The sequence below is a fragment of the Acanthopagrus latus genome, chromosome 21, assembly GCF_904848185.1.
Source record: "Acanthopagrus latus isolate v.2019 chromosome 21, fAcaLat1.1, whole genome shotgun sequence".
Taxonomy (NCBI): Eukaryota; Metazoa; Chordata; class Actinopteri; order Spariformes; family Sparidae; genus Acanthopagrus; species Acanthopagrus latus.
This window is the reverse complement of record NC_051059.1, coordinates 2,052,648-2,076,896: the sequence shown is the minus strand read 5'-3', so window position 1 is coordinate 2,076,896 and position 24,249 is coordinate 2,052,648. Positions and strand designations below refer to the sequence as shown.

Sequence of the window (24,249 nt, the reverse complement as noted above, 5' to 3'; positions counted from 1 at the left end):
AGATAACGGGCTAATTAATTTGAGATCTCGAGATAATAACTGTGATATGATAGGCCTGAGATTTCCATCACACACAAGTGGCAATTCATAATTACTAGCAATATTCTTGTTTGCACAGTGACACACGTATCAGCTGACACACACTTGTTGTTGTTTTCTTCTTTGTTATTACTGTCATATCGACTCCTTGTTTTAACTGTAGCCTGTTACTTTACTACTGTTTTCATGACGTGATTTAATATACTACACTATCATTTTGTTTTCTCAAGATCTCGAATTAATTATATCGTTATCTCAGGAAAACAAAGTTTCGGTATCTTGAGATCTCAAGAAAATTGTCCCGTTATCTTGGGAAAATGGACGAAATAAAATGTATGTATGCATGGCCCTTTATTTTAGGGCTTCCGTACATAATCACTCTCTTGAAAGAGAGAAATAACTGGAATGGTGCTGAAAGGTGATGTCTATTTAATGATGTTGAACTACACCATGAAGCCTAGTTACTGCTTCTTTGTCCACAATCTACTGTGTCCAGTTGGTGGCGGTGATGAGCCTGTAAGCTGTAAACACCGCCGATAAACAATAAGAAGAAGAAATCCGAAACAGGACGTTGCGTCTAATCTGAATCTGCAGCTTGCTGAGCATGAATAAACCTGTTTAGTTTACTTCACCACCTGAAAAGCAGACAGTCTGTTTTTCTTACACATCTGCTGAGATCACAGACGTCTGGACCTGAAGTGGGTAAGAGCTGACGGGTCTAATGATGTATCTTCTTCTGGTCAGAGCTAAGCTAACGCTCTAACCAGCTTATGTTGGGTTCGCTAAGGTGAGCAGCTAACAGCAGCCACCGTCATGAACAGAACCCGCTCAGTGAATATTTTCTTCATTGGGAATTGTCGGACACACAATATCTTAAATTTCTGCTGCTAGTAATTACAATTTACGCTGCCGTTCCTGGCTGTGTTTGTTCAGTAATTTCAGCCAGGTAGCAGGAGCCATTCAGGGTCACAGAGAGATAAACAAGCTAGCGTCACCCATAAAGCTGAAGCTGTGTTAAAGGAGGTCACGTTTAAACGGCTAGCGTTTTAGAAATGCAGCTGTCATACAGTTTAATTGTACTCTTGCATGTCTTGGGGCTAATGCTACTCCTATAGTGATGAGAAACGTACACAGACATAACTAGTTCAGTCGCAGGTGTTGAGGTTCAGTGCCTAGCAAGCTGATGGAGCATCAGTGGAAACAATAGCTTGATGGCTTGTCGTGGCTAATTATACTCGGAAAGACAAGATTTTATTTAATTTCCTCAAGAAAATGCGCGCGATTAATGTAAGCATTGATGACTCTGTTGCCAGTGTTGGAAAAAGATTCACAATATCATATAAAATGATCATACAAATCAATGGATTGTTCAAAGAAGTATCCACTGCTATACCACTAGACTGCAGAGCACCTCTCTCCTCAGGCGGTGAGACTCCACCATCCTCAGCAGTCGACCAATTTGTTTTAGCTTACTATATATTCAGCTTTATTTATTTAGTGTTTTGTGAATGAGCATATGTAGACTACAACTTGAATTTCACTGGACAACCCTGTGTTGTATAATGACAAATACATGAACCTTGTACCTTGGTAGAGATATTCAGTAAACACAGAGGATGTCAGTGTGGCTCCATGGAATTTAAATCACTACAAAATGCACAATAACCAATAAACTGTATATGTATGTCATCATGGAGTTATACACATCTCACTTCTGTGTAATAGTCAGGGTATTGACATTTGAATAGATTTCTTACTGTAGAGAATATTGACTGTGGCTATGGGCTTGCTTTTATAATTGATGACTCTAAAAGTAACACTGTTACTCACTAGAAAATGTGTGTGAGTGTTGACAGCAGAACTGAATTTGAAAGTATTTCTGCAAGTTTTTTTTTTTTTTTTACTTCTGTTCCAATAATTTGTTGAAAAAGCGTAATATTCTTAAAAAGGATGATGGGCAACTCAGCACTAAAACTAGTAAGAGGTACCACCTGCTCCATATGATTTTAGACCACGTCATCAAACGTGGTTCTTGAATATCATCATTGTCTACTTTTGTCTTCCTTTTGGTTTCTGCTTCAGACCAGTTCTGACTGAGTCAGTGCAACAGAGGCTCTGTTATACTAGCAGCTGCAAAGGACCCTTTGTTAAACACATAACCATGTGCATTTCTGTTTGTACACATTCAAAATCAAACAATGTAGACTCAAGTCAGCATTGTTAAGCTATAAAAGATCGGTTAATTGTCAAAATTGTTATTGTTTTATGTTGTTTTTTATTTATAATTTAGAACTTTTCTCAGTTCCAGCCACATTTTTTCTTGAAAAATTACATAAAGGAAATTAAATTCATGGGACACTGAAAAATTGCGTTTTTCACGTGACTGGTTGAAAATTTGTTCTAAGCATCCGGATCCTAAGAAACCATAAGGAAACTTGGCAACGTGTATTCTTGTAACAGTTGTCCCTGAATGTTTAAGGTAAAAAAAATAAAGAGTATCTCATTAATTAGTACAAAAATAGTTTGACAATGTGAAACAATGTATAGGACCATGAAAATAAGAGCAACATTTTGTCCACAGAGAACCGATTGACATCATGTAATATGCAACCAACCAATCAATTACAAGCTTGGTCATTCCATCCCAGCTCACCAAGGGCCTCCCAGTTCATGGATTATCTTGGAAAAAAAAAAGAATGTTAATACTTCGATTAAATTCATGGGACCTCACAAAATCCCAAAGCTGTGGTCCAAATACTTATGATTTTATGAAGTTTGGCCCTCTGAGCTGAATTTCAGAATTGTTGTGATTCTGTGTATGTGTATTCGAAGCCTCACCAGTTGCTCTTTTTCACTGGGTGGGTTGAAAGGTGTCAGACAGAACACCTTGAAGTCCACACAGTACAAATATCTACATATGAAATAAAACCACCGAATGTATTATTAGAGCCAGTAAAAAGTACAAAAAAAATAGCAAATCATTTTTTTTGTAAACGATGGAATAACATATATATGTATGTATGTATGTATGTATGTATGTAATGAAAAATTCCATTTCCAAAACTGATACATTTCCAGCAATTATTTTTACTCTCCTCAAATGTATTAAAAAATCAAATTAAAAAATATATGAAATAAAGCTGTTATGTTACTCTCATCATTTATGTTTGCTGATAAAACTGGCTGTAATATTGCATACAGTAATGTGCAGAGTGTTTGAGTTGACTATGTGAGTTGATATAGAATGACCCTGTTAAGGGCAGGACACTGACCAGAATGGCTCATAGTACTACAACCACATCACTGCTATGTTCCTGTTCATTTAAAGCCACTGTATGTGTAACATTACTCAGCAGCTCTTATCGTTCTTTCAGGTCCATCAAGCTTGCTGAAGTTTGCCCCTTCATCCGCTCATCATGGTAGAGTACTACCAGGTGTTAGGAGTCCGGAGAGACGCGTCTGCAGATGACATAAAGAAAGCGTGAGTTGACACAAGTGAAGTTACATATCTGAGCTGTGATGCTCTGAGACAGTTCAGCAGATTACTGCACAGCGATGCAGTCACCTTGTTGTCTTCCAAAGGCTTTGGCTGCCAGCCATACAGTTAATGAATGACTCTGTCTTTGCTGCTCAACTTTCTATAGAGCCTCATTTACAACAAAACTACAGAGTGAGCTCGAACTAAAAGAATAATCAATCTGCAACTCAGGGTTTAAGAGTGTGATGGGAAACATTTGTAAAGTCAAGACAAATAAACAGAGCATGTGAAGGTAGTGCTGAGTTTAAACAGTTTCTCTTCATATGCAAACTGCACTGTATTGGAGTGGATTGAGTGGCGTTTATCTTCAGACACCATTAATGGGCAATTTGGCTTGTGATGTCATCTGTTATTACTTCTTCACAGTTTTCTCCACCTGTTCTAACTTCCCTTAATAGTGGAAATGGCCACATCCTGCTAAAACCCTATAAGCCAAATTTGCAACTCAGTTGCCCCAAACATGTTTTAAATCTGTTCCTGTGCTCTCAGATCATGATTTGCAGGATTAGAGCTGTTTTGTGCTCATTAGACAGTTTTATCAGTCATACTACAGCTCACTTATGAATTATGTTCTTATTATTATATAATGACAATATTACACCACCTCCACATGCCCCCTTTTTTCATTGTTGTCCCTCATCAATGGATATCATCACTTCACTTCATTTTTTCACTTATTTTGGAACACTTTATTTTTATTCTAAACTTTTCCTGTTAGAATAAACAGACTTCTCTTTCCAGAAGTCATGACCTGGTTGTTTCTGACTAGCAGTTTTGTTTTTAACTGAACTACACTTTTTGCCCATATCAACTTGTGGGTTGTGGACTTTAACAGTGTCCTCCTCAGCTTAGCTGTGCCATCAGCTGTTTCACTGGTGGTTAGGGCTGCAGCTATTGATTATGTTAGTAAGGGTTAGAATCGTTTTCAACACAGAAAATAGGTAAATAATCACAAAAGGCATTCAGCGTTGGATTTATCTCTCTGGGTTTATTTCGCAAAGTCTCCTAAAAGACGCTGTAGTTCAAGGCTGAATTACAAAGCTGCTGATTGGGATATTCTCACACTGGAGGCGTCATTAGCACAACAGTCTGTAACGTGCAGCTTCCCAAAAATATTTAGTGTGTCGTATATGACACTGATGATGACAAGGTGTGGTGGCAACGCGTTACTTAACATAGTGAATGTAAATATTTTTCCAAAATTCTAATGTTATAATATTCTTTTTTTTTTTTTTTTTTTAATGCTAGAAGCAGTACATTGCTGTAACATGGCACTTTTACCCCCAACACTGTCAGGGGCAGGGTATAAGAGGGTAAGAGGTTGTATTGTAAAATAAAAGTTCGGGCCAGCCCATTTAAAAGAAAAGAAAAAGACTGAACTAATTCTTCTATGGGACTCTGAACTTTTCTCAAAATTATAAATGCAAGCCTGATCTATACTTGACCTTTGGGGCCGTTATTGTCAAATACTATCGGTTGGGTTCTATTACGAAAGTGAACTAGTTCATTTTAATCTGTGTCAGCTGAACTTTGAACTCGTTCCTGTGAAATGGGAACTTGCACAACACTCAGTTTAATTTCGTAAAAGAAAATAGTTCCTCTATAAAACAGTTCACAACATGGTCTGTGGATTATCTTTAGTAACCAGGTCATCGTTGGCATTGCAATTGAAAAATTAGCGAGGTGTAAGGACCAGCTGTAATAAAATGCTGTACAGCCGTTATCTAGGCTCCTAAAGTGTAGTGCGTATGTTCTGGTTGATTTGGTGACACCTGTGGTTGGTTGTGGTTGCAGCGAGTCTTTTAAATTTCAGAGTTCTGTTGGAAATTATGTGTATAAACTATTAATGGCAGCAAACACATTCTGAGGAGTTGCTTTGCAGCTCTGTATCTCATTATGATTGACCACTTGCTATTTAAACGCGTCCATTGTGTGTTCTTGATTGTCTGTATTTTAGTGAACAAGACTGCTAACAGAGTCATGCTTATCTCTGTGACAAATGCATTTTATTTCCTCTGGCTCCTTCACAGTAAAAGCCATCATATTGTTCTGCAGTTGAACTGTGTTCATGTGAAGCAGCAGAAGAAATGCTGGGTTTCCATTAATTGTAACTTTTAATGCCTGTAAACACCAGTAGAAAGTGTGTTAATGGTATTGAAAATTTGGTTTGATATAATGAAATTCTTCTTTGAAAGATTGTTTTAATTTTCTTTATATAAATGTTGAATTACAGTGTTTGACAAATAATGCAAATGCGGGGCGGCTGTAGCTCAGCGGGTAGAGCAGGTCGACTAGTGATCGGAAGGTCACTGGTTCAAATCCCGGCTGAACCCCACATTGCTCACTAGTGAGGGCCCTGCGATGAGCTGGTGACTTGTCCAGGGAGTACCCTGCCCTCGGCCTGAGACAAGGCTGGGATTGGCTCCAGCAGCAACACCCCGCAACCCCATGGAAAGGGATAAGCGGTTCGGACAATGACATGACATAATGCAAATGTTACAAGTGGTAGTAGAAGGTGAGAGCATTGTAATTGGGTGCACTGGAACAAAATGAGCATAAATGACCAAATGTCCATAGGAATGCACAGGGCAGGAGAGAGAACACTGCTGGTTGTTTTGTGTTTTTCTCTTAACAGTCATCAGTACTGTGACATGACGGCTAGATAAAGTTCCTAAGCGCCGCTTTGTATTGTTTTCAGGTGAGTCGTATTAAGCAGCCATCATCTGTCCTCTGTCCTCATGTAGGTACAGAAAGCTGGCCCTGAGGTGGCACCCTGATAAAAACCCAGAGAACAAGGAGGAGGCTGAGAAGAAGTTCAAGGAGCTGTCAGAGGCTTATGAAGTCCTGTCTGATGGTTTGTATCATAGCTGCCTAAACAAGTCTGCTAATAAACAATCACTGAAACACTGAATGGAAGTGAATGGTGGAGAAACTAGGAGGAGGGGTTCAAATGAAGCACACTCTTTCCTCATAAGTGGTGCTTCTCTTTCTGACCAGTTAGTTGTATTCTCATTTTTTTATTCTAAAGTGAGTTGTTTCACTTTCCTCTTCCAGTCAACAAGAGGAGCATATATGATCGCTATGGCAAACAGGGACTGACAGGGAACAATGCAGGAAGAGGTAAGTGCTCCTGTGAGAGGTGTGCCGGTAACAGAAATCTTTGTGTGTCAAGAACTGTTATTGTTCATGTTTTCATCATATGGGTCCAAAAGTGAGACCACATTTATAATATTGTCTTCTAAACTTAAAAATAATAAGTGAAATTGTCAGAAGTCACACTTCTTCAGAATTGGCTCATGGTTAGACTAAAGGTATGTCAGGGGCAGTGCCTGTAACAGTCATATCATGGACTTTCCTCTACAGTCACCTGACCGCAACCCCACTGAACGTTTGAACAGACTTTTGGAATCAACTGCATGTGAAACACCTAATTGTTGTGTTTTATTGGAAATATTCAGTGATGATGTAATAGCTTCTGTCCCAAGAAATGATTTTGGTGCTCATTGTTTGTTCCTGTTCCTCTGATCCTCCCCATGTTACTCTTAGAGTCATTAAGTGCCCTTTTCAACTTCCCACTGGGATTAGCAAAGTAGCAAATCAAGCCAAAGCATAATGCTGGCTTAGTGTAAGCTTTAAAAATGATTTCAGTGGCTAGGAGAACAGTTTGAAATGGATGCCAAATACATCAGATGTGGTTCCAGTGACCCATCAGATTAGGGGGTGTGCATCCAGTCCCAACAGAGTTGACTGTTGGGTAATTCAGCAGAAGCGTAGTTGATGTTGAATTGAACAGATGGAGATGGCCCAGCAGGTGAAACTGAACAGTGACTGAGACCTGAATTTTGTACATGCATATTGTTATTGGTTTGCTTTTGTTTTTTGGTTGATGTACACATTTTACATCCATTTTCATTGTCATGATGTTTCAGGGGGCCACTTTCACAATGGAGATCACTTCCACGAACAGTTCACATTCCGCAACCCAGATGATGTCTTCAGGGAATTCTTTGGTGGCAGAGACCCATTTGCAGACTTTTTTGGTAAGTCATAATATTTCACTGTAAAGTATGGATGTCACTAAGTGTGCCACTGCTTTAGTTTGACAAAATGCAGAATTGACAACTTTCAGCCTCCTTATTTCCTGCTCCAGTTTTTATTTATTGTTATAATCTCACTTCTTGTGTATTCTGTCCTGTTCTCAGGTGCAGATCCGTTTAGTGATGATCCATTTTTGGGCAGTGGCCGGCGGCACCAAAGTCGGTCCAATCGCAACCGGACAGGTGGCTCATTCTACGGGGGCTTTGTTGGTTTTCCTCCCTTTGGCGCAGGCTTCTCACCCTTTGACCCCGGTTAGCAGTGCAACAGTGATTAAAGAAAGGATTATAAAAACATGTGCCAATGTAAACCACACCAGCTGAAACATAGTCCACACTGTTATCTGTTTAAATGAGACTCACTCTTTCTGTACTGTTTATCTCAGGCTTTGGTTCTTTTGGTTCCATGAGCACCATGGGTCACATGGGTCACATGGGTCACATGACAACCATGGGCAGTCTAGGAGGTGGAGGCTTCACCTCTTTCTCTTCCACCTCTTTCGGGGGAGGAGGTGGAGGAGGGGGCATGGGCAACTTCCGCTCTGTGTCCACTTCCACCAAAATCGTCAACGGCAGAAAGATCACTACTAAAAGGTAAATTTGGATCAATTCGGATATCACAGAGAAACTAATGAACTGCACTAAGACTTTATACTTTGTCACATTCTATACACATTACAGCATTTACATGGTATGAATCCAAACCATTCTGGAAACTTGCTTATTTATAAATAGATAAATACAAATGATAGAAAGTTGCTCTGCACAGACCCTGCTCACACTACAGTAAGTTGCAGTACACCCTCTGTTCTTTCATTCAACTAATGATTTATGTAAGGCTGAACTTGTTAGATTTTGTTGGTCAAAAGTTAAGGTCACCATGAGGAAATTCTGGAGAACTGATCTCCTCATTTATGAAGAATGTTCAGAAGACTGAGGTGAATTAAACTGAAACATTTATTGAAGCGCAATCAAGGAGAACAGGCAGAAGCTTCACAGGTTAGGACACTGTGGAGGACTGGACCCGTTCTCCAGTGTCTCATCATATCCTTCAAGCTCAGAAACATGGGAGACAGTTAGTCTGCTCACAGCAGAGGTCGAAGGTCATCCTATGAGTTTACATAAACAACAGCCATGGTTTGTCAGATCTGTTATGTAGACATATCTACAGCTGCTTTGAACTGCTAAGTTTGCAAAGACCATTGAGAGATATAAACTCATAGATCAGACGTCACTGTGCCCTCATCCATACCTTATTGGGCCTAACGTTTATACAGGGTACATACGACATCTTATCTTTACCAGAGTGTACTTGGCCTTAGATTTACAGAAGATGAAAACAATGTATATCAGTGAAGGCAAAATAAGTAAAACTAAGTTAGATCTCTTATTTAAATACACAGAGATAAACACAAGAAAACTCTTAAAGAGGTGTGCCCTGGCAGTGGCCATGTACCCAAGTACAGACAGCATCATCTGGCAGCAGGTAGTGTGAAAACCAGGGCTTTTCAGCAGGCGCTGATTGCCAATCAGGTGTGTTTGTGTCAGCAGCTCCGGTGAGGGGAAACCCCACCCGTCCAGCTTCTCAGTGCAACTCTGAAAGAACAACAAACAAACAAAAAACACCACAGCACAAATCCACCACAGATAATGACACTGTGATACCTCTTTCTGACTAATAAACGGTCACTTTGATGAGGAGATGTAATTGGGGATCTGGGTGAGGTAGACACATGGAAATTGTGGGAAGTATACAGCTGTTCTCCAGCAGTGACAGAACATCCTCTGTGGACCAGGTGATAATTCAAGCCTTGTGTCAATATGTGTAACAGTCCTGACATGTTTAAATACAGCCATAATGCAACATCTGCCGATCGGTCTGGATATTCAAAAGCATCTCTTTAACGAATGAATGAAGCCACCGATGGTTCTCATTGAGCTGAGAGCTGTTTCTTCTTTGTAGTAATGCCTCCCCTCTTCCTCACCCTCTCCTCCTTGTGATTCATTTCTTCCCCAGAATTGTGGAGAATGGTCAGGAGCGGGTGGAGGTGGAGGAAGACGGGCAGCTGCGGTCACTAACCATTAACGGTAAGGAGCAGCTGCTGCGACTGGAACACAAGTGAAGATGGAAGCATCCTCCGCTGGAGAAGTGTTACCTCAGCACAAACATACCAACCAACATGAGCTTGACGCAGAAGGAAAAAAAGCAACAAAACAATGTAATAATAGTGCTCTACTGTTGTTTGGATGTACATACTTAGGTTGTGTTTATTCCCCCTCACGTCATCTCCCTGCCGACTCTCATTTGTTAACCGCCCATTCAAATCCAAGGATTTGGATGCAGACTTTTCTATGCATTTTGTTAATGTATTTCTGATTTGGAGCTGTCCTTGTATTTTGGCTCAGGGTGGTTTTTTTGTTTTAGTGTTTGGGACCAAAGTTTTTGTCTTTTGTATATGCCCAGGACCCCCCCCCCCCCCCCAGTACTTTCTGTATGCACTCCATTGTGTGTCAGTCTGTGTGCAGACAACACACTGTTCAGGAAACAAAGCATGACTTTGCTTTTTGATCTGAAAAGAAAAAGTGCTGAATTTGATTTTTAAAAAAAGTGTGTAGGAGTAACTGAAGCATCTTCTTCCTCTCTGTTTACTGCTTGTCTAACCTTTTCTTTGTCGTCATAATTATTTTTTATTAAAAAATACAATGCTGGTAGGATGAGTTATGCAATTTTATATGTTCTAATACCAATGTGTTTTCTGTTTATTTAATAATGCATGTACACCTGTTGATGTTGAGTCTTAATGTTAAAGCTGCATTATGATGCACAATATTGGAAGGCATTCTATAAATGATATATGGATATAGAAGGGATTTTGTGTACTTTGTAAACCAGTAAATCTGAGTTTCATCCTGTTTTCAGGATGCTGGAATCTTGGCTGGTCTTTGCCTGCTCTGTTGGTTTGCTGTGAGGTAGATAAGCAATTTCTGTTCCAACCGTCAAGTATCATGAGCATCATCGTAGGGACTAACTCAAGTGTCTGCACTCGCATTTTGATCTCACTTCCACTGTTAGAGGTCTTGTGAATTGTGTCAATTAAATTACAAAACCACAACACAGAACACTATTTACTATAGAAAACATATAGAGGTGAACTGGGGCCACATGAATGAAGAAATTCTGGGTTTATTTTATAAAGAAAAAACAATCTCAATTCTGAGGAGACAAAAAAGTCAGAATTAGGGGTTTAAAATAAAAGAATGAGGGGGGAAAGTCACAAAAACAGATTTCAGGCATAAAGCTCTGCAAATATAAAAAGACAACGGAGTGTTCAACCTGCCAAATATTAAGTTGTATTATTGGGTATTCACTATGTGGACATCTTGGAATACAGTCAGAGCTCATCGGGCCGAACCATACTTCATCTGACATCACATCTGAGGTGAGATCCTCAAATGTTGTATACATACCAGTGTTCCAGGTCACAGGGTATCAGGGAAGACACATTGTTACCACTCAACTGCCTCCTGATTGATCACCAGCTGAAAAGATGATGGATAATGAAAAACTGGAGGGCCATATATCAAGGTAAAACAGCATTAGTGATGACCCATCAGCTTCCTTTAGACAGCTAACATTAGCACTCAACCTCTTCCTAGCTAACATTACTGTTCGATAGTGTTACAAGACATGAAAGGAAATGTGTAAATTAATTCTAAAATATCAACACATTTTGTTGACATTTATTTAAGTGAATTGAACTGGATGCAATTAGTCCAATGTTAACTTGGAAGCTGCTGAATGTTTATTTACACCCATTCACACACACACCGATGGAACTGCCATTGGGGAAAATTCTGGGTTCAGTTGGTTCGACATTGTCGAATTAAAGCACATTCATTACAACATCAAAACCATGTTCAGTGGGTCACCCTACAGGTTTGAGAGTCCAACTGTCACCTTGGTTAGAATCTGGTTGGGGTCCTGTCTTCCTAATCTCTCTCTCTCATCACATTTCATGCCAGATCTATATTGTTTCATCTTTAATGATATAAAATGAAATAGAGAATGATGTTGTTGACTTATCATTGATAGTTTGTCCTCAGAAACACTTTATGAGCTACAGTAGCTCTGGCTTGGCTAGCGGTTGGTCCACTGCTTGGCACCGCGTGAAGTCATCCACTTAGTCTGGATGGAGAGTGAAACGCGCAGGGTGCAATAATTAATTGGGTCATCATGATGAATCATGAAGAATCGGAACAGGTCCCTCCACAGCAAAGATGTGTTTACTCAAAATTACACACATCATTTCACAGTCAATACAGCCAGCTGACTCTCAGCCAACAGTGTGACTGCTGTATCCAACATGTTGGCTGAAGAGGGATGGTAGAGCAACAGTCACTTTTCTATACATTATTATCTGTTTCTAGTCTGCTCATAGCTCAAACTGACCACTCTTTAACCAACCGAAAGTTTGAGTTTAATTTGTATGGGTGTGGAGGCAGGTGTCAAGTCATTTACAATACACAGGTTACCCGAAGCTAAAGTCAACTCATTTGCTGCTGAGGGGCCTGCAGTCACCAGGAAGCAAATCATGTGCAGTTCATCAGTTCATAAAAATGTGCACACAACACTTGGGTTCATTGTCATGATCAGTTTTTGTTTTTGGTTTATTAATTCATTTATTGAAGAGTGGAGGGCTGCATATTTCATAAATTACATACAACTATTGTAAAAATGTCGTCCTCAGCCTTATAAACAAAAAAACATTACATTAACATTTAGGGCAGATGCTTTTGTCCAAAGGACCTTACAATAAGTACATTTGTCACAAGATCGAAACCATAACTTATCACCATGGATAAAAGAAAAAAGAAAAAAAAATACAACAATTTGAGCCCTCATCTGAGCATAGTAGCTGCTATTTATCAAGAATTATTATTAACACAGTTAATGTAATGAAGATTGGGGTTTCAGAGCTCCCTCTGAATGCCTAAATGTGTTGGTGTCATAAGTAAAAAGGAGGTGCCTGCCCACACCCCTCTCAGCCTGCTGGTCCCCACATCATCTGCACATCATTTACTCTCAACAGTGACTGACTGACTAGAGATTTTTGAAGTGGAGGCTGTGTGACAGAGCTCAACCACATTTTGCGTGCCTTCCATCTGCTGCCACCTATTGATGCATCACATAACTACAACATGTCTGCATAAACCCTTTAAATGGTGACTAGCTGGTTAGTACTGATTCCATGCCATTATTCTGCACTACTGTACTGTTCCAATTCAAACACCAAAGTAGTGAGCTAAATGGTTACAGAAGCTACAACTACAGGAGACCACCAAGTGATGATTGTTAGTTAGTTAGTTAGTTAGTTTGTTTGTTTATTGGAGGCTACCACAGATGCACAGGTTACAGAGAAAATGATGTGAAAAACTTAAAGACTAAAGCAAAAAAAACAACAACCACCCAAAAACAAACACCTGAAAAAAACAAGACTAAATTCCCATGGAGGGACAGAGGCACTGAACCTGTTAATAATAAAGTGATGAATAGAAACAAATGTAGTTTTTAGACTGATCTTTCGAAAAATGTTTTTTTGTCTTATGAGGAACTTTTCAAGTACATGTACACATCATTTATTCCAAACCTTTCATAACACAGCATCAGAGTCATTTAGAGGAAATTACTGTATATTTTATTCAGAGACAGGTCATAAGTTATCAAGACAAAGAAGAAGACAAGAATGAAATAATGAATAATATTGTATTTGTGTTTAATTCAATCAATGTAAAATAATGTTCAGAACTGGATGGATGGATGGATGGATGGATGGATGGATGGATGGATGGATGGATGGATGCTCTGGCATATTTTCATAAATTATATTTCTATGCACTGCTCCTGTCAAATAAAGTAATAAAATCAATTTTGCAATCAGTGTGAAAAGTACCAATAAAATGTGCACTGTCCATTGTATATTAAATGTAAAATGTCACAACATTACATGCTTAGTTAAAGCTGCAGCTGCTGGAGTTTTGAGAAAAAAGTGGACTTAGTCAGAATATTGGAATGATACAGCTTCCAGAGCTTCAGAGCGTACTGAGCACAAACTAACATTATAACTGCCTGGTCACTTGAAAGACATTTTTGCCAACCAGTAGCCCTAAAGACAAAGCTAAACACTGAAGTTAACATACAAGCTGACAAGGTAGATTTACCAACAAGCTACGTGGCTCGACTGCAACAAACAGAATGAAACATATGTCAAGCAGCGATCCTTACTTGTCCAGCAAAAAGTCCTTACAAATCCTGCAGCTCCTCCACCTTTGAAAAGGACCCTCCAATATGTATCCTTGTTTTCTCTCTATCCCCCTTCAGTTCTTTCTTTTTACACGGCTTCTTATTTCTTCTCTTTGACGTGGGCAATGGTGGGGCATTTTTCTGCTCTGTTGTTGTTGTCTGTTCTCTGCCATTGTTTACAGTTTGAGCTTGAGCGTATCTGACCAGGTAGGAGCAGGCACTGCACCTGTGCGGGGGGAGGGGCACTGCTCAGTACCTGCTGTGTGAGGGAGGGGGGCTGCCAGCAGGGTATGCACAAGAGTGATTGACACTTCTCAGACACTCCCCTTGGCTCTGATTGGTTGTATTGAGCCAGAGCGGTGGATTCTTGAAAATCAAATTGCACATTACAGCTTTAAAGATAATTTGTTGGTGCTAATAGTCAGTGGAAAACAGACACAATAAGGGGAATGATAAATCTTCTTTTCATTAATTAATTATGTATATTTCACACATGTTTGGGACAGTGGACTGGCTGCACTAAAATCAATCTTACAACCTGTACATATCTCATAAAAACAGTGAGGTACAGTGTTACAGCAGTTGACATGTCGAAGTTTGTAGTGTGAACACAGTGTAACACCGTTGGAGTTAGTTAGCCTGTAAGAGAGGAACCAGTGTGACCATCAGCAGCGCTCAGTGCACAAGCTGTTGATCTGGAGCTGTCCTTGGTGCTGAACGCCTCAATCCAATTATCTCTCTCTCTCTCTCTCTCTCTCTCTCTCTCTCTCTCTCTCTCTCTCTCTCTCTCTCTCGCTCTCCCTCTCTCTCTCTCCCTCTCGCTCCCCCCCCCCCCCTCTCTCCCCCCTCCCCCGGCCGCTCGCTCGCTCGCTCTCCGGGCCGTCCTGCTCTCACTCGTCTCTCTCTGCCCGCTCTGTTCTGTTCTCTTGTGTTCTGTGTTGGCTCATGGCGCTCAGCGACGCGGACACTCTTCCCGGGACATTTCCTGTCCTGCACTGAAACACTGTAGTTGTGGTCGATGTGGTCAGAATGCGGCTCTGCAGCGGTCTGTGTTCTCCCGGGAGGCTTCGTGAAGCAGCGGCCGGAGGGGAGTCGAGGCAGCTGAGATAACTAACTGGTGCTATGGTGGGACCTCCTGGAAGTGAAGGAAGAGGTCGGCTTCACACACAGCTCAGCGCTTTACACAGAGGTGGGCTTCTTTGACTTCACACACTTGTTTCGATGTATTTCACGCGTGTGTTTGAATAGCAGTCTGAAACCGTTCAGACGTGCTTTATATCCGTTTACTTTTTAAACTTGGGCTCAGGTGCTCTAATCGCGGGTTAAGCCCGAGTCGCCTAATCTCTTTGCAACGAAATAGACGCTCTCACTTTGGGCTCTAACTCTGTTCGACCACAGTGCAACCTGTCTGCAAAAGACTCGGGAAAGAAAGTAGAGAGGACGGCAGCATGCACCTTTACACTGCTGTTCATGACGATCAAGTGATTCACGCTTTAATAAACCCAAGACTTCAACTGTTAAAACAGTTGATGAGATTTAAGATTATATGTTGCGGAATATTGTTCAATATTTTCGGACTCATTTTTTTAGTAGTGACGTCGCAGGTCGGCTTCTGACGTAGGCGTGTGTCCCATGAGTGTCCCTGGAGAAGATAGACAGTCTATAATTAACTAAGGCAGACTTGAGCCAGGGGAGACGAGGACTAATACCACTACTGGGATTTGTGGAACTCCATTACACAATCAGATAAAGGTCCCACGGTCAGAGGACTTCTAATGGCAGCTAAGCCTTTATATTCCAACAGGAGAACAAATATTCTGTTTGGATTCCATTCAGTCTGTCATGGTGGCTGGGACATTCCTAATTGTTAGTCATTACATAAGAAAATTCTGAAAGATGTGCAGTCTCATTATTCAGTGACTTTTAATGACTTGGTTTCAATGAGCCCCCGGAGTTTACAGCGAAAGGGCTTCTAGATTTCACAGTGTATCTCCATTTTTATCTCATGTATGATATGAGCTGAACATTGCTTTCCAGTGTAAATATGCAGATTTGCAGTTTTGATTTGGCTCTGCTGTGGGTCTGCTGCCCACTGAACCAAAATAATTGACTGTTTGCTGTGAATTCTAAAAAGAATTGTCAAATATGGGCTGCTGAACGAAGAATTGCATTGAAAATAGATTTTTTTTTTCCTGTCTTTTTCATAATAAGAGAAAATCCCTGTCAAATCAGGGAAATTAACCTTCTTTTAATAAATCTGCTGTAAACGTCTGTAACTTTAAATTATAAGAATCCAACATTTATAACACATTTGTACACTACTTAGATGTGTTTAGCACTGTATCAGCACTGTATCCTGTGCTGATTTAGTATTGCATAAAAAAAAGTGTTCACTGTAAAATCACAGATGCTGCTGTCAAAAGCAATTACCATTGTCAAAACAGGGTTATCACTGTAAAAAAAAAAAAAACTGTCAAAACATGGTTATCAGTGTGAACACAGATACTAAAACTAAACATGGCCCACTGTTCCCATCATGCAATGTGCTTAATTGTTTGTCAAGTTTGCTGTTTATGTTCTCAAATGCTAATTAATTTTTGTCATTGTTTGTAATCTGCCTGTTCAGAAGATGGCTGCTATCACTAATTTTCATTGTTGTGCTTGTTTATAGTTTTTAGCATTATTACGCATTACATGTTTGATTTCTTGACAGCAGCTGCACGTTGGGATTTTGGCTTCTGTGTTGAACGCCATGAAATGATTCACATTGTTGAAACCTGCATCTGGCAAGAATAACAAAGTCTGTTCCTTACAGTGAAATCCAGTGCTGCTACAGTCAGATCATGCCATGTTGTGATATTTTTTGGCTGCTCAACAAATATTTAGTTGTTATCCACATTAAATTCAGGATATGAACATTTAATGAAAGATTTCCTTTACAACTCTGTTGTAAGTTGTGAAAAATGGAAAAGCAATTGTTGCTTTGAATAACTTTTCTATGTGAACTTAAAGTTAAAAAAAAATATATATGAATGTATACATAGATAGACAGCTATAATTTTTACAGTGATTCACTGTTGATTTATGTCTAATATTTTACTGTAGTTGTCAAACATATTATGATTATTCAGCATTTTGTTTTTCACATGATGCAGAGATATCTTTTATTATTAGACCTTGAGGGCCTGTCTTGAGGGTCCTGATTTAAAACCAAGTTCAAAACATTTGTTATTTCAGTTGCTCACTTATAGGTTGTATATTGTATATAAAGTAAATATATACCAGTACATTGCTTTAGGAGGCGAGGGTTGATCATTTATTGACAAAATAGTTTTTTTTTGGAAAGATCTGGAACAATTTCTAATAACCATCTTGTGGTCCCTGAAGAGGCTCTAGAGGTCATTTGGGAAAATGTAATGATTTACTGGACCGTGATCAGACCTCTTAATGTGTGGTGTCTTGTTCTTCCAGCCATGGATCTATCCAGGAGTTCAGTGGTCTGAACACAGCCAGGTGAGCTTGGTGGGCTTGGGAAAGCTTCCCCCTTCTACCACCATCACCTCACTGAGCCTGATAAGCTCCAGACACTCACATACACCACACTAACCTCTTATTTAGGGGACCCACCCACACAGCAAAAGAGCAGCACGAGCACAGCAAACATGACAGACAGAGTGAGCTTCAGCACACCCAAAGTCAACCCTCGGGCCACAGCGGCTCCTGTGCTTCCCCCTGAGCCCATCGACATCATTCGCATCAAGGCCCGATCACGGCGAGTCAGGCTCAATGTCGGAGGGCTTACACATGAAGTCCTATGGAGAACACTGGACCGACTGCCCAGAACCCGTCTGGGACGGCTAAGAGACTGCAACACCCACGAGTCCCTGCTGGAGATCTGTGATGACTACAGCCTCAGTGAGAACGAGTACTTCTTCGATCGGCACCCAGTGGCCTTCTCCTCCATCCTCAACTTCTACAGAACAGGGAAGCTCCACATGATGGAGGAGATGTGCGCCCTGTCCTTTGGCCAAGAGCTGGACTACTGGGGAATCGACGAGATCTATTTGGAGTCATGCTGCCAGGCACGGTACCACCAGAAGAAGGAGCAGATGAATGAGGAGCTGAGGAGGGAGGCGGAGACGCTGAGGGAGGGGGAGGGGGAGGGGGAGGAGGAGGGCTGCTGCCCCGACAAGAGACAGAAGCTCTGGGATCTGCTGGAGAAACCCAGCTCATCTGTGGCTGCAAAGGTAACAACAGCTGCACACACTCTACAGACATGCTTGTAAAGAAATTTCACCCCAAAATAATCCCATTCTAACATCCCCTTTCTGGCTTATAGTACCTGCACTGTGTATTCTACTGAGTTCTGTCTTTTTTCTGAAGAATTCTGAGATTTAAGTTAAAACTCTGACTTTTGTCCCAGAAAAAAACATCAAACAAAAACTAAAAGTATGAAGAAAAAAAATCAAGAACTAAATTCAACTTTCCACAATGGTCCTAATCCTCTTCAGTAGTACTGGGTGGTGTGATAGACTCACTTTGTTCATTAAGATGAGCTCCTTATACACTGACCTAAAGTGACGTAAAGACAGTGACCTAAAGCATCTTCGTCAAGTTTGAGGAAATAACGCTAGTGATGTCACAGTGATGTCATCCGAGTTATCGCATCTTGGGAGGAGAGACTAGAAATTTATAGCACAATGCAGATCCATGGCGAAGCTTCAGAGGCCATTAGAGAGCTATAAGGATCATAATCCTCCTTCACTTACAAAGTACAGAGACACAAGGTGGAAGAGGGACAGGGAGGAAGGATTAGAGCTGCATGTTCTCCCGTGTTCTGGCATGACAGCGTTGTATTGGACTGTCCTGTAGTCCTCACTAGTGGAAAGGCAGTGGGGAGTTTCATCCTCAAAAATGATGAACAAGCCAAAGGAAAAATATGTTTATCACTTTCTTCTAGCAGTGTTTATCCACATTAAAGGATTGGAGCTAATGTGAAAAATATATTTGAGATCTGACTTTTTTTTTTTCTCTCACAATTCAGATTATTTGTCAGAAAAAAGGCAGAACTCTACAGTTTCTACAGTCAAACTGAACAGCTAGAGGAGACCTGAGGTACTTTGGCATTAAGGTCATAACCTGTGATTAAGGTCACAGCATGAGACAAGGCTTTGCTTTTAGGGGACACGAGGCTCAGACATAAATAGTAAGCATTAGCAAGCATTTTACAAAAAAGGAAAAGGATAGCGAAATATTAGTTTTTCCTATTTATCTCCTTATCCATCTTGTAGTTCCTCGAATTGATCTCTCTTTATTAGTAGAAGGGATTGTTCTTACTTTTATAACAGAGCTATCATAGGTGAAGGTCTGCTGCTTCAATAATGTTGAACACTATTTAACTCTCTGAATGTGTTGATTGTATGAATCTGTTGGAGAACTCTAATTGTGGGTGTATGTGTGTGCGTGTGTGTGTGCGTGCGCGTGTATGTGTGTGCATGTGTATTTACATGACCTGGTCAGGTCCAGTGTCCACCTGTAATGGTGGAGTCCATGTGGTTCATGACATGTGATTAAATGACAACATTTGTTTTCTATATCAATCAGATCAGTATGTGTTTGGATGAGTTTTGTCATATATATGCGTGTGTGTGTATGTGTGTGTGTGTGTGTGTGTGTAGTGTGTGTAGTAGTATACACACTACAAGCTTAAAAAGTCATTTGACATTTGGTTTTCCACAGTAAGCTTTCTGTGCTTCTTTTATTATCTGTAGCAAAGCAGGCAGACAGCAGATAGACAGCTCCTAAAATCTCAATCCAAGACCCGCAGTCGTCCATTTATAATGGTGGGACAGCACTGGACATTTGTCTGTCACTGCTCAATATACTACTGATAGTAAATCGTTGGTGTACAAAGTATTACTGCATTCACTGGAGGAGGAGAGGAGAGGAGAGGAGAGGAGAGGAGAGGAGAGGAGAGGAGAGGAGAGGAGAGGAGAGGAGAGGAGAGGAGAGGAGAGGAGAGGACACCTGTAGTAAGATAATACTTGAGCTGAGCAGAACCAGACCAGTGATATTGGATGATTGGAGCACATGGTTTGCATCTAATGATAATGCTCAGTGTCAGAGCAGGAAGTAGTGTGTTATTTATGTATATCAGGTGAAACAATAGAATGCCGAGGTCAGTGTGGTAGACTCTGTGTCCTGTCAGAGACCAGCATTTCCATTGTTTTGCTCAGCAAATGGGTCAGCAAAATTGTATTCATCTTCTTGAAATGATGGTATAAATAGTAACACTGTATATTACCCATCATTAAAGAATGTTAAACTTTTGGTTACCAAAACATTTAATAACTTTAATAGTTATTTAAATGTTAACAAATAATAAAATGCATGTTTGCTGAGCATTTCATTGTTCGTGAGCAATGAAGTAAGAATTGATTACATTTTTAATTTTGTTTTTATAAGACCTTAACTTGTCATTTAAATACAGAAAAAGGAGGAAGGAAAAGTGCTGATATGAGAGCAAAAGGACACATACACGAAGCGAGTGGTCACGGCAGACGAGGAGTGATATTGTTAATTGATTCCCTGTTTCCAGCTGGCCAAGTGCTCTGTCAGCAGCATGAGAAGAGACTGCTCAGAGCTGTGAGTTTAATCAGCTAGATTCACATTTCACCTTCATCTTTGGAGCTCAGATCGGGGCTTTAATTGCTGACTTGATTTCTTTGTGGCTGCACTGATGTCACTTCACACAGAAGTAAGAAAGTGGCCATTTATTTGACAGTTAGTCAAGGGACACAGATCTTGAAGAAATGAGCAGCAACAAAGGTTCTGGTGAACTGACCCCCCGCTTTAACACACATACATTAACATTAAGCTTCAGATAAATCAATCACACCACACATATTGCAGTGATGGCATGAGTGCACCAGCACACACAGAAATGGTGACACCTTGTCAGGATATAATGGTTGCACCGTGCCCCTGCATGAATATGATGGCACATTTCTCATTTCAGTTATTATGAGGCATGAATATTACCTCTGCAGATATTTTCTCTGCCCATTTGGATCTATTTACCACAAACTGTGTGGATATTATTGCACCCATTTTGTGCAGCATGCCATTAGTTGTTAAATTGATTTTCAGTCTTTCCATGCAGGCATCTGCTTCCATTCATTTTAGTGCTCTATGAAAATTAACTTGAAATTCATTTCTGACCTCAAATGCAACATCACTGCCCTCATTAACCCGGGAGCTTTGGCGTATGATCAATATATATCAATTTATTTATGATCCACTATCAATATTGGTAGGTCTATAAGGCAGCTCAATAAACAGCACAGTCATTCCAAGCTCTTAGTGTGTGGATTTTGTCATTTATAAACTGCTGTAATTCTAGCTCTAAAAGGTGGGGAGGTACTATTTTGATGTATTTGTGGTGGGTATTTCCTTTTTAGGCTGCATTATATGTCCACTCCACTACATCTTGGAGGCAAATCTTGTATTTTTATGTGACAACATTTGTCACTAGTCATTTTGAAGGTTGCTGCATCAGTGCCAAAGCAGAGCATTGAAAATGAATTCATTTCATCTGACATCAGATTAGAAAAAAACAAAACAAAACACTAATTCCAATGATAAAATTAAAAAAAATGCTGAATATTGGATTCAATGTTAAGATATGTGCAATTTACTTTGGCTTCTATTTTAATTACATTTTATACATTTTAAAACACAGGTACTATTTTGTGACTGTGGGTAACTTTTTACTCTTGCTACAGTGATATGTTAACACAGTATCTTTACTTTTACTCAAGTATGTTGAAGCAGGTTCTCAGCCATCCAGGTCAGGGTAATTCTAAGCGCTATATCGTAGGCAACTGGACATGTTTCAGTTTCTTGAATGTGCTTCGCCTCTAATCCAAGAGGCTTCTTCACATCTCATTAACTGGAGGGGAGGGTTTCTACTGTTGGTGAACTAAGCATTACTAACCCTAACCAAGCTCATCTACGAATTGATAATACCAAATGTGTAAGATGTTATCATAACTAAGCAGAAAATACATTTTAGTTGGATAACGTCAGCAGTTAAATAGTCTAACTCACTTTTCTATCTTGTTTGTGGTTTGACAGTCAGCTTCCTCAACTTGAATTGTTCAGATGGACTCACCTCTCTAAGTGTTAAACGTTACAGTAGTGTTACAGAGCTTGGCAGATGTTTGCATATGCTGAGTGTCAGAGAGGCACCACTAGGCTCTAGAGACACCTTGGATGTTTTGTCTGCACTAAACAGCTGTGAACCATGTTGACAGCTCCCATAGTCTGATACACTGTCCTTAGTATCTATCAACCATAGATAACCAAAGTGTCTGGCAATAGGGCCAAAAACACAGAGCTGAAAAATGTGGGATGTGTAATGTGATATAGTGTATGGTGTGCATTTGTACAAGAAGTTATTTGGGAAGATAAAACTCTAGTTTACAAATAGTCCACTACTCTATAAGTACAGCAGCGCTGGCCTTCAGAGGTCCATGTGACTCTGCTGGAACCGTGGTGTCAGCAGGAGGGAAGCTGCTTAGGCCTCTCTGCACTGACACCAGCCGTGTGCCGCTCGGTAGCAGCGGTGATGCAGCTCAGCTCTCAACCAATGGGAGAGTCTCTTCTTGGTGACATGTGAAGCTCAGTGCTGCTGCTGATTAGAACAGGCATTACCTGGCCATTTGGAGAACATGGTGCACCATTTGTTCAGTCATGTTTCCATCACTTCAACAGATCATTACATAGGCTTACATTCATTTCCTGAAGACCCACCCTAAACATTACCACTACTGGACTAACCCAGAGCCAAGTCTTCACCCTGCATTTAAATGAATTGCATTTTGTGTTTGGGTCCCTACAATGTGAGTGTGTAAAGAGATTTATGTCCACACAACATGACTAACACACATCCACGCACAAACACACACACACACACACACACACAGCATTTGAGAGTCCAGATGGACAACTATCCATAATAGTTTTGAGTTTTGGATAATATGAGTATTAAATATTCCAATAATAGAGATTAGTTTCATACACTTTACATAATCTCTTTAATCTTCTTATTTTTGGCTTCGATTATATTTTTTAACATGTTGCCTTTGCACTTTGCGTCTTTTGAAAGGAGGCGCACACACACACACACAGACACACACAGACACACACGGAGTCATTTCAGAGTTGGTCAAAGTAATATTCTAGACTTTAATGAGTTAATAACACACACACAGTATTATCTCTTCCTGCTCTTTTTTATCATTATATTAAATTCACAGTGAGTCATGACAGCATGTCTGTATGCGTGGTCACCTGTTCATAGTGGGGACACACACACACACACAGTATGACTTAGGAGTATGGCTTAATCTCCTTTGGGGCTTTTAACGGGACTGCTGCTGCTGCAAATAGACTAACTGTTGGCAGGTTGGATAGTCTGTCCTGTCCACTGTCTGACCTGCAGCAGGGAGGAACGGGGCAATTAAGAACAGAGCTTAACAAAAGGTTTTATCTAATGTCAATATCGCTTTTTTAACCAATGGGAACTGCGCAATTATCACTGCTTGTACCGGCCATCAGGGCGTTCAGTCATGCAGTGATTAGCCAAGCAGTCCTAACTCTTTTTATTTTGTTTCTGAGTACAATAAACAAAAATGTACAGAATAAGAAGCATATGTTTGAGGAAATAAGTGCAGGTCATCCAGAATTTCCAATCTGATGAAATGAGTCTGAAGTTATTACATCATGGGGTTTATTCTTCTTATTATTATATATCAATGATGAGGATGCCATATAGGCATGGACTTGGAAGTCAGCTAAAGCCCATCTAGCCAATCAGATTCCCGTTTTGTCTGGTTTAACTTTATTTTATATATGATCTACCAAATAGAGAACGGATTGATTGAAAAGTGAGAAATGATATTGTTCCTACTTTAAACTGGGACTATAGCCAGTTCAGCCCCGTCCCGTTTCATGAGGTTGATTAAATTCAACAGACACAGGTATTTAATCATCAGAACTAGAGATGTTACTTATGATTTGGGGAAAAAATGATGTGTTTCTTTAGGTTTCTGTATGTATATACTGCACAGTGCAGGAAGTGTTTTAGGTGAAAAGGATTTTTCTCCTTCTTAAGCTCAGGAATGAGGTACCTTGATATGGTATTGGGGTGGTAATTGAGCATTTCCATTAAAAGGATAATTTCACAGGAATGCTTTTAAAACTGACAGGATCAG

The 24,249-nt window shown here is 40.2% G+C and overlaps 2 protein-coding genes across 3 annotated transcripts in view; both read left to right on the top strand.

Annotated features, from left to right (window-relative positions):
• Positions 1 to 572: 572 nt before the first annotated feature.
• Positions 573 to 10,601, top strand: LOC119011841 (dnaJ homolog subfamily B member 6-like). Of its 2 annotated transcripts, none has more exons than XM_037085261.1 (8): positions 573 to 737; positions 3,414 to 3,520; positions 6,322 to 6,431; positions 6,632 to 6,697; positions 7,507 to 7,617; positions 7,780 to 7,926; positions 8,058 to 8,265; positions 9,689 to 10,601. In XM_037085261.1, exons 2-8 carry the CDS (start codon positions 3,456 to 3,458, stop codon positions 9,792 to 9,794), a joined length of 813 nt encoding a protein of 270 aa, XP_036941156.1. In that variant the 5' UTR covers positions 573 to 737; positions 3,414 to 3,455; the 3' UTR covers positions 9,795 to 10,601. The 2 variants fall into 2 exon arrangements, with proteins under 2 accessions (XP_036941156.1, XP_036941155.1); XM_037085260.1 differs by having other exon boundaries at positions 573 to 741.
• A 4,270-nt stretch (positions 10,602 to 14,871) lies between these two features.
• The window catches only part of LOC119010554 (potassium voltage-gated channel subfamily B member 2-like), a 28,198-nt gene continuing 18,820 nt past the window's right edge, over positions 14,872 to 24,249 (top strand). Inside the window, exons 1-2 of the mRNA XM_037082751.1 lie at positions 14,872 to 15,161; positions 17,444 to 18,219. Of these exons, the coding sequence (XP_036938646.1) occupies positions 17,635 to 18,219 (585 nt within the window). The 5' untranslated portion in view covers positions 14,872 to 15,161; positions 17,444 to 17,634. The remainder of the gene's footprint in view (positions 15,162 to 17,443; positions 18,220 to 24,249) is intronic.

What these genes read in the sequence shown, in the direction of transcription:
- LOC119011841 (XM_037085261.1), top strand. Translation starts at nt 3,456, where the DNA reads ATGGTAGAGTACTACCAGGTGTTAGGAGTCCGGAGAGACGCGTCTGCA. An exon ending in AGGGAACAATGCAGGAAGAG is followed by an intron (nt 6,698 to 7,506) that starts GTAAGTGCTCCT and finishes ATGATGTTTCAG; the next exon opens with GGGGCCACTTTCACAATGGA. An exon ending in CCCATTTGCAGACTTTTTTG is followed by an intron (nt 7,618 to 7,779) that starts GTAAGTCATAAT and finishes TCCTGTTCTCAG; the next exon opens with GTGCAGATCCGTTTAGTGAT.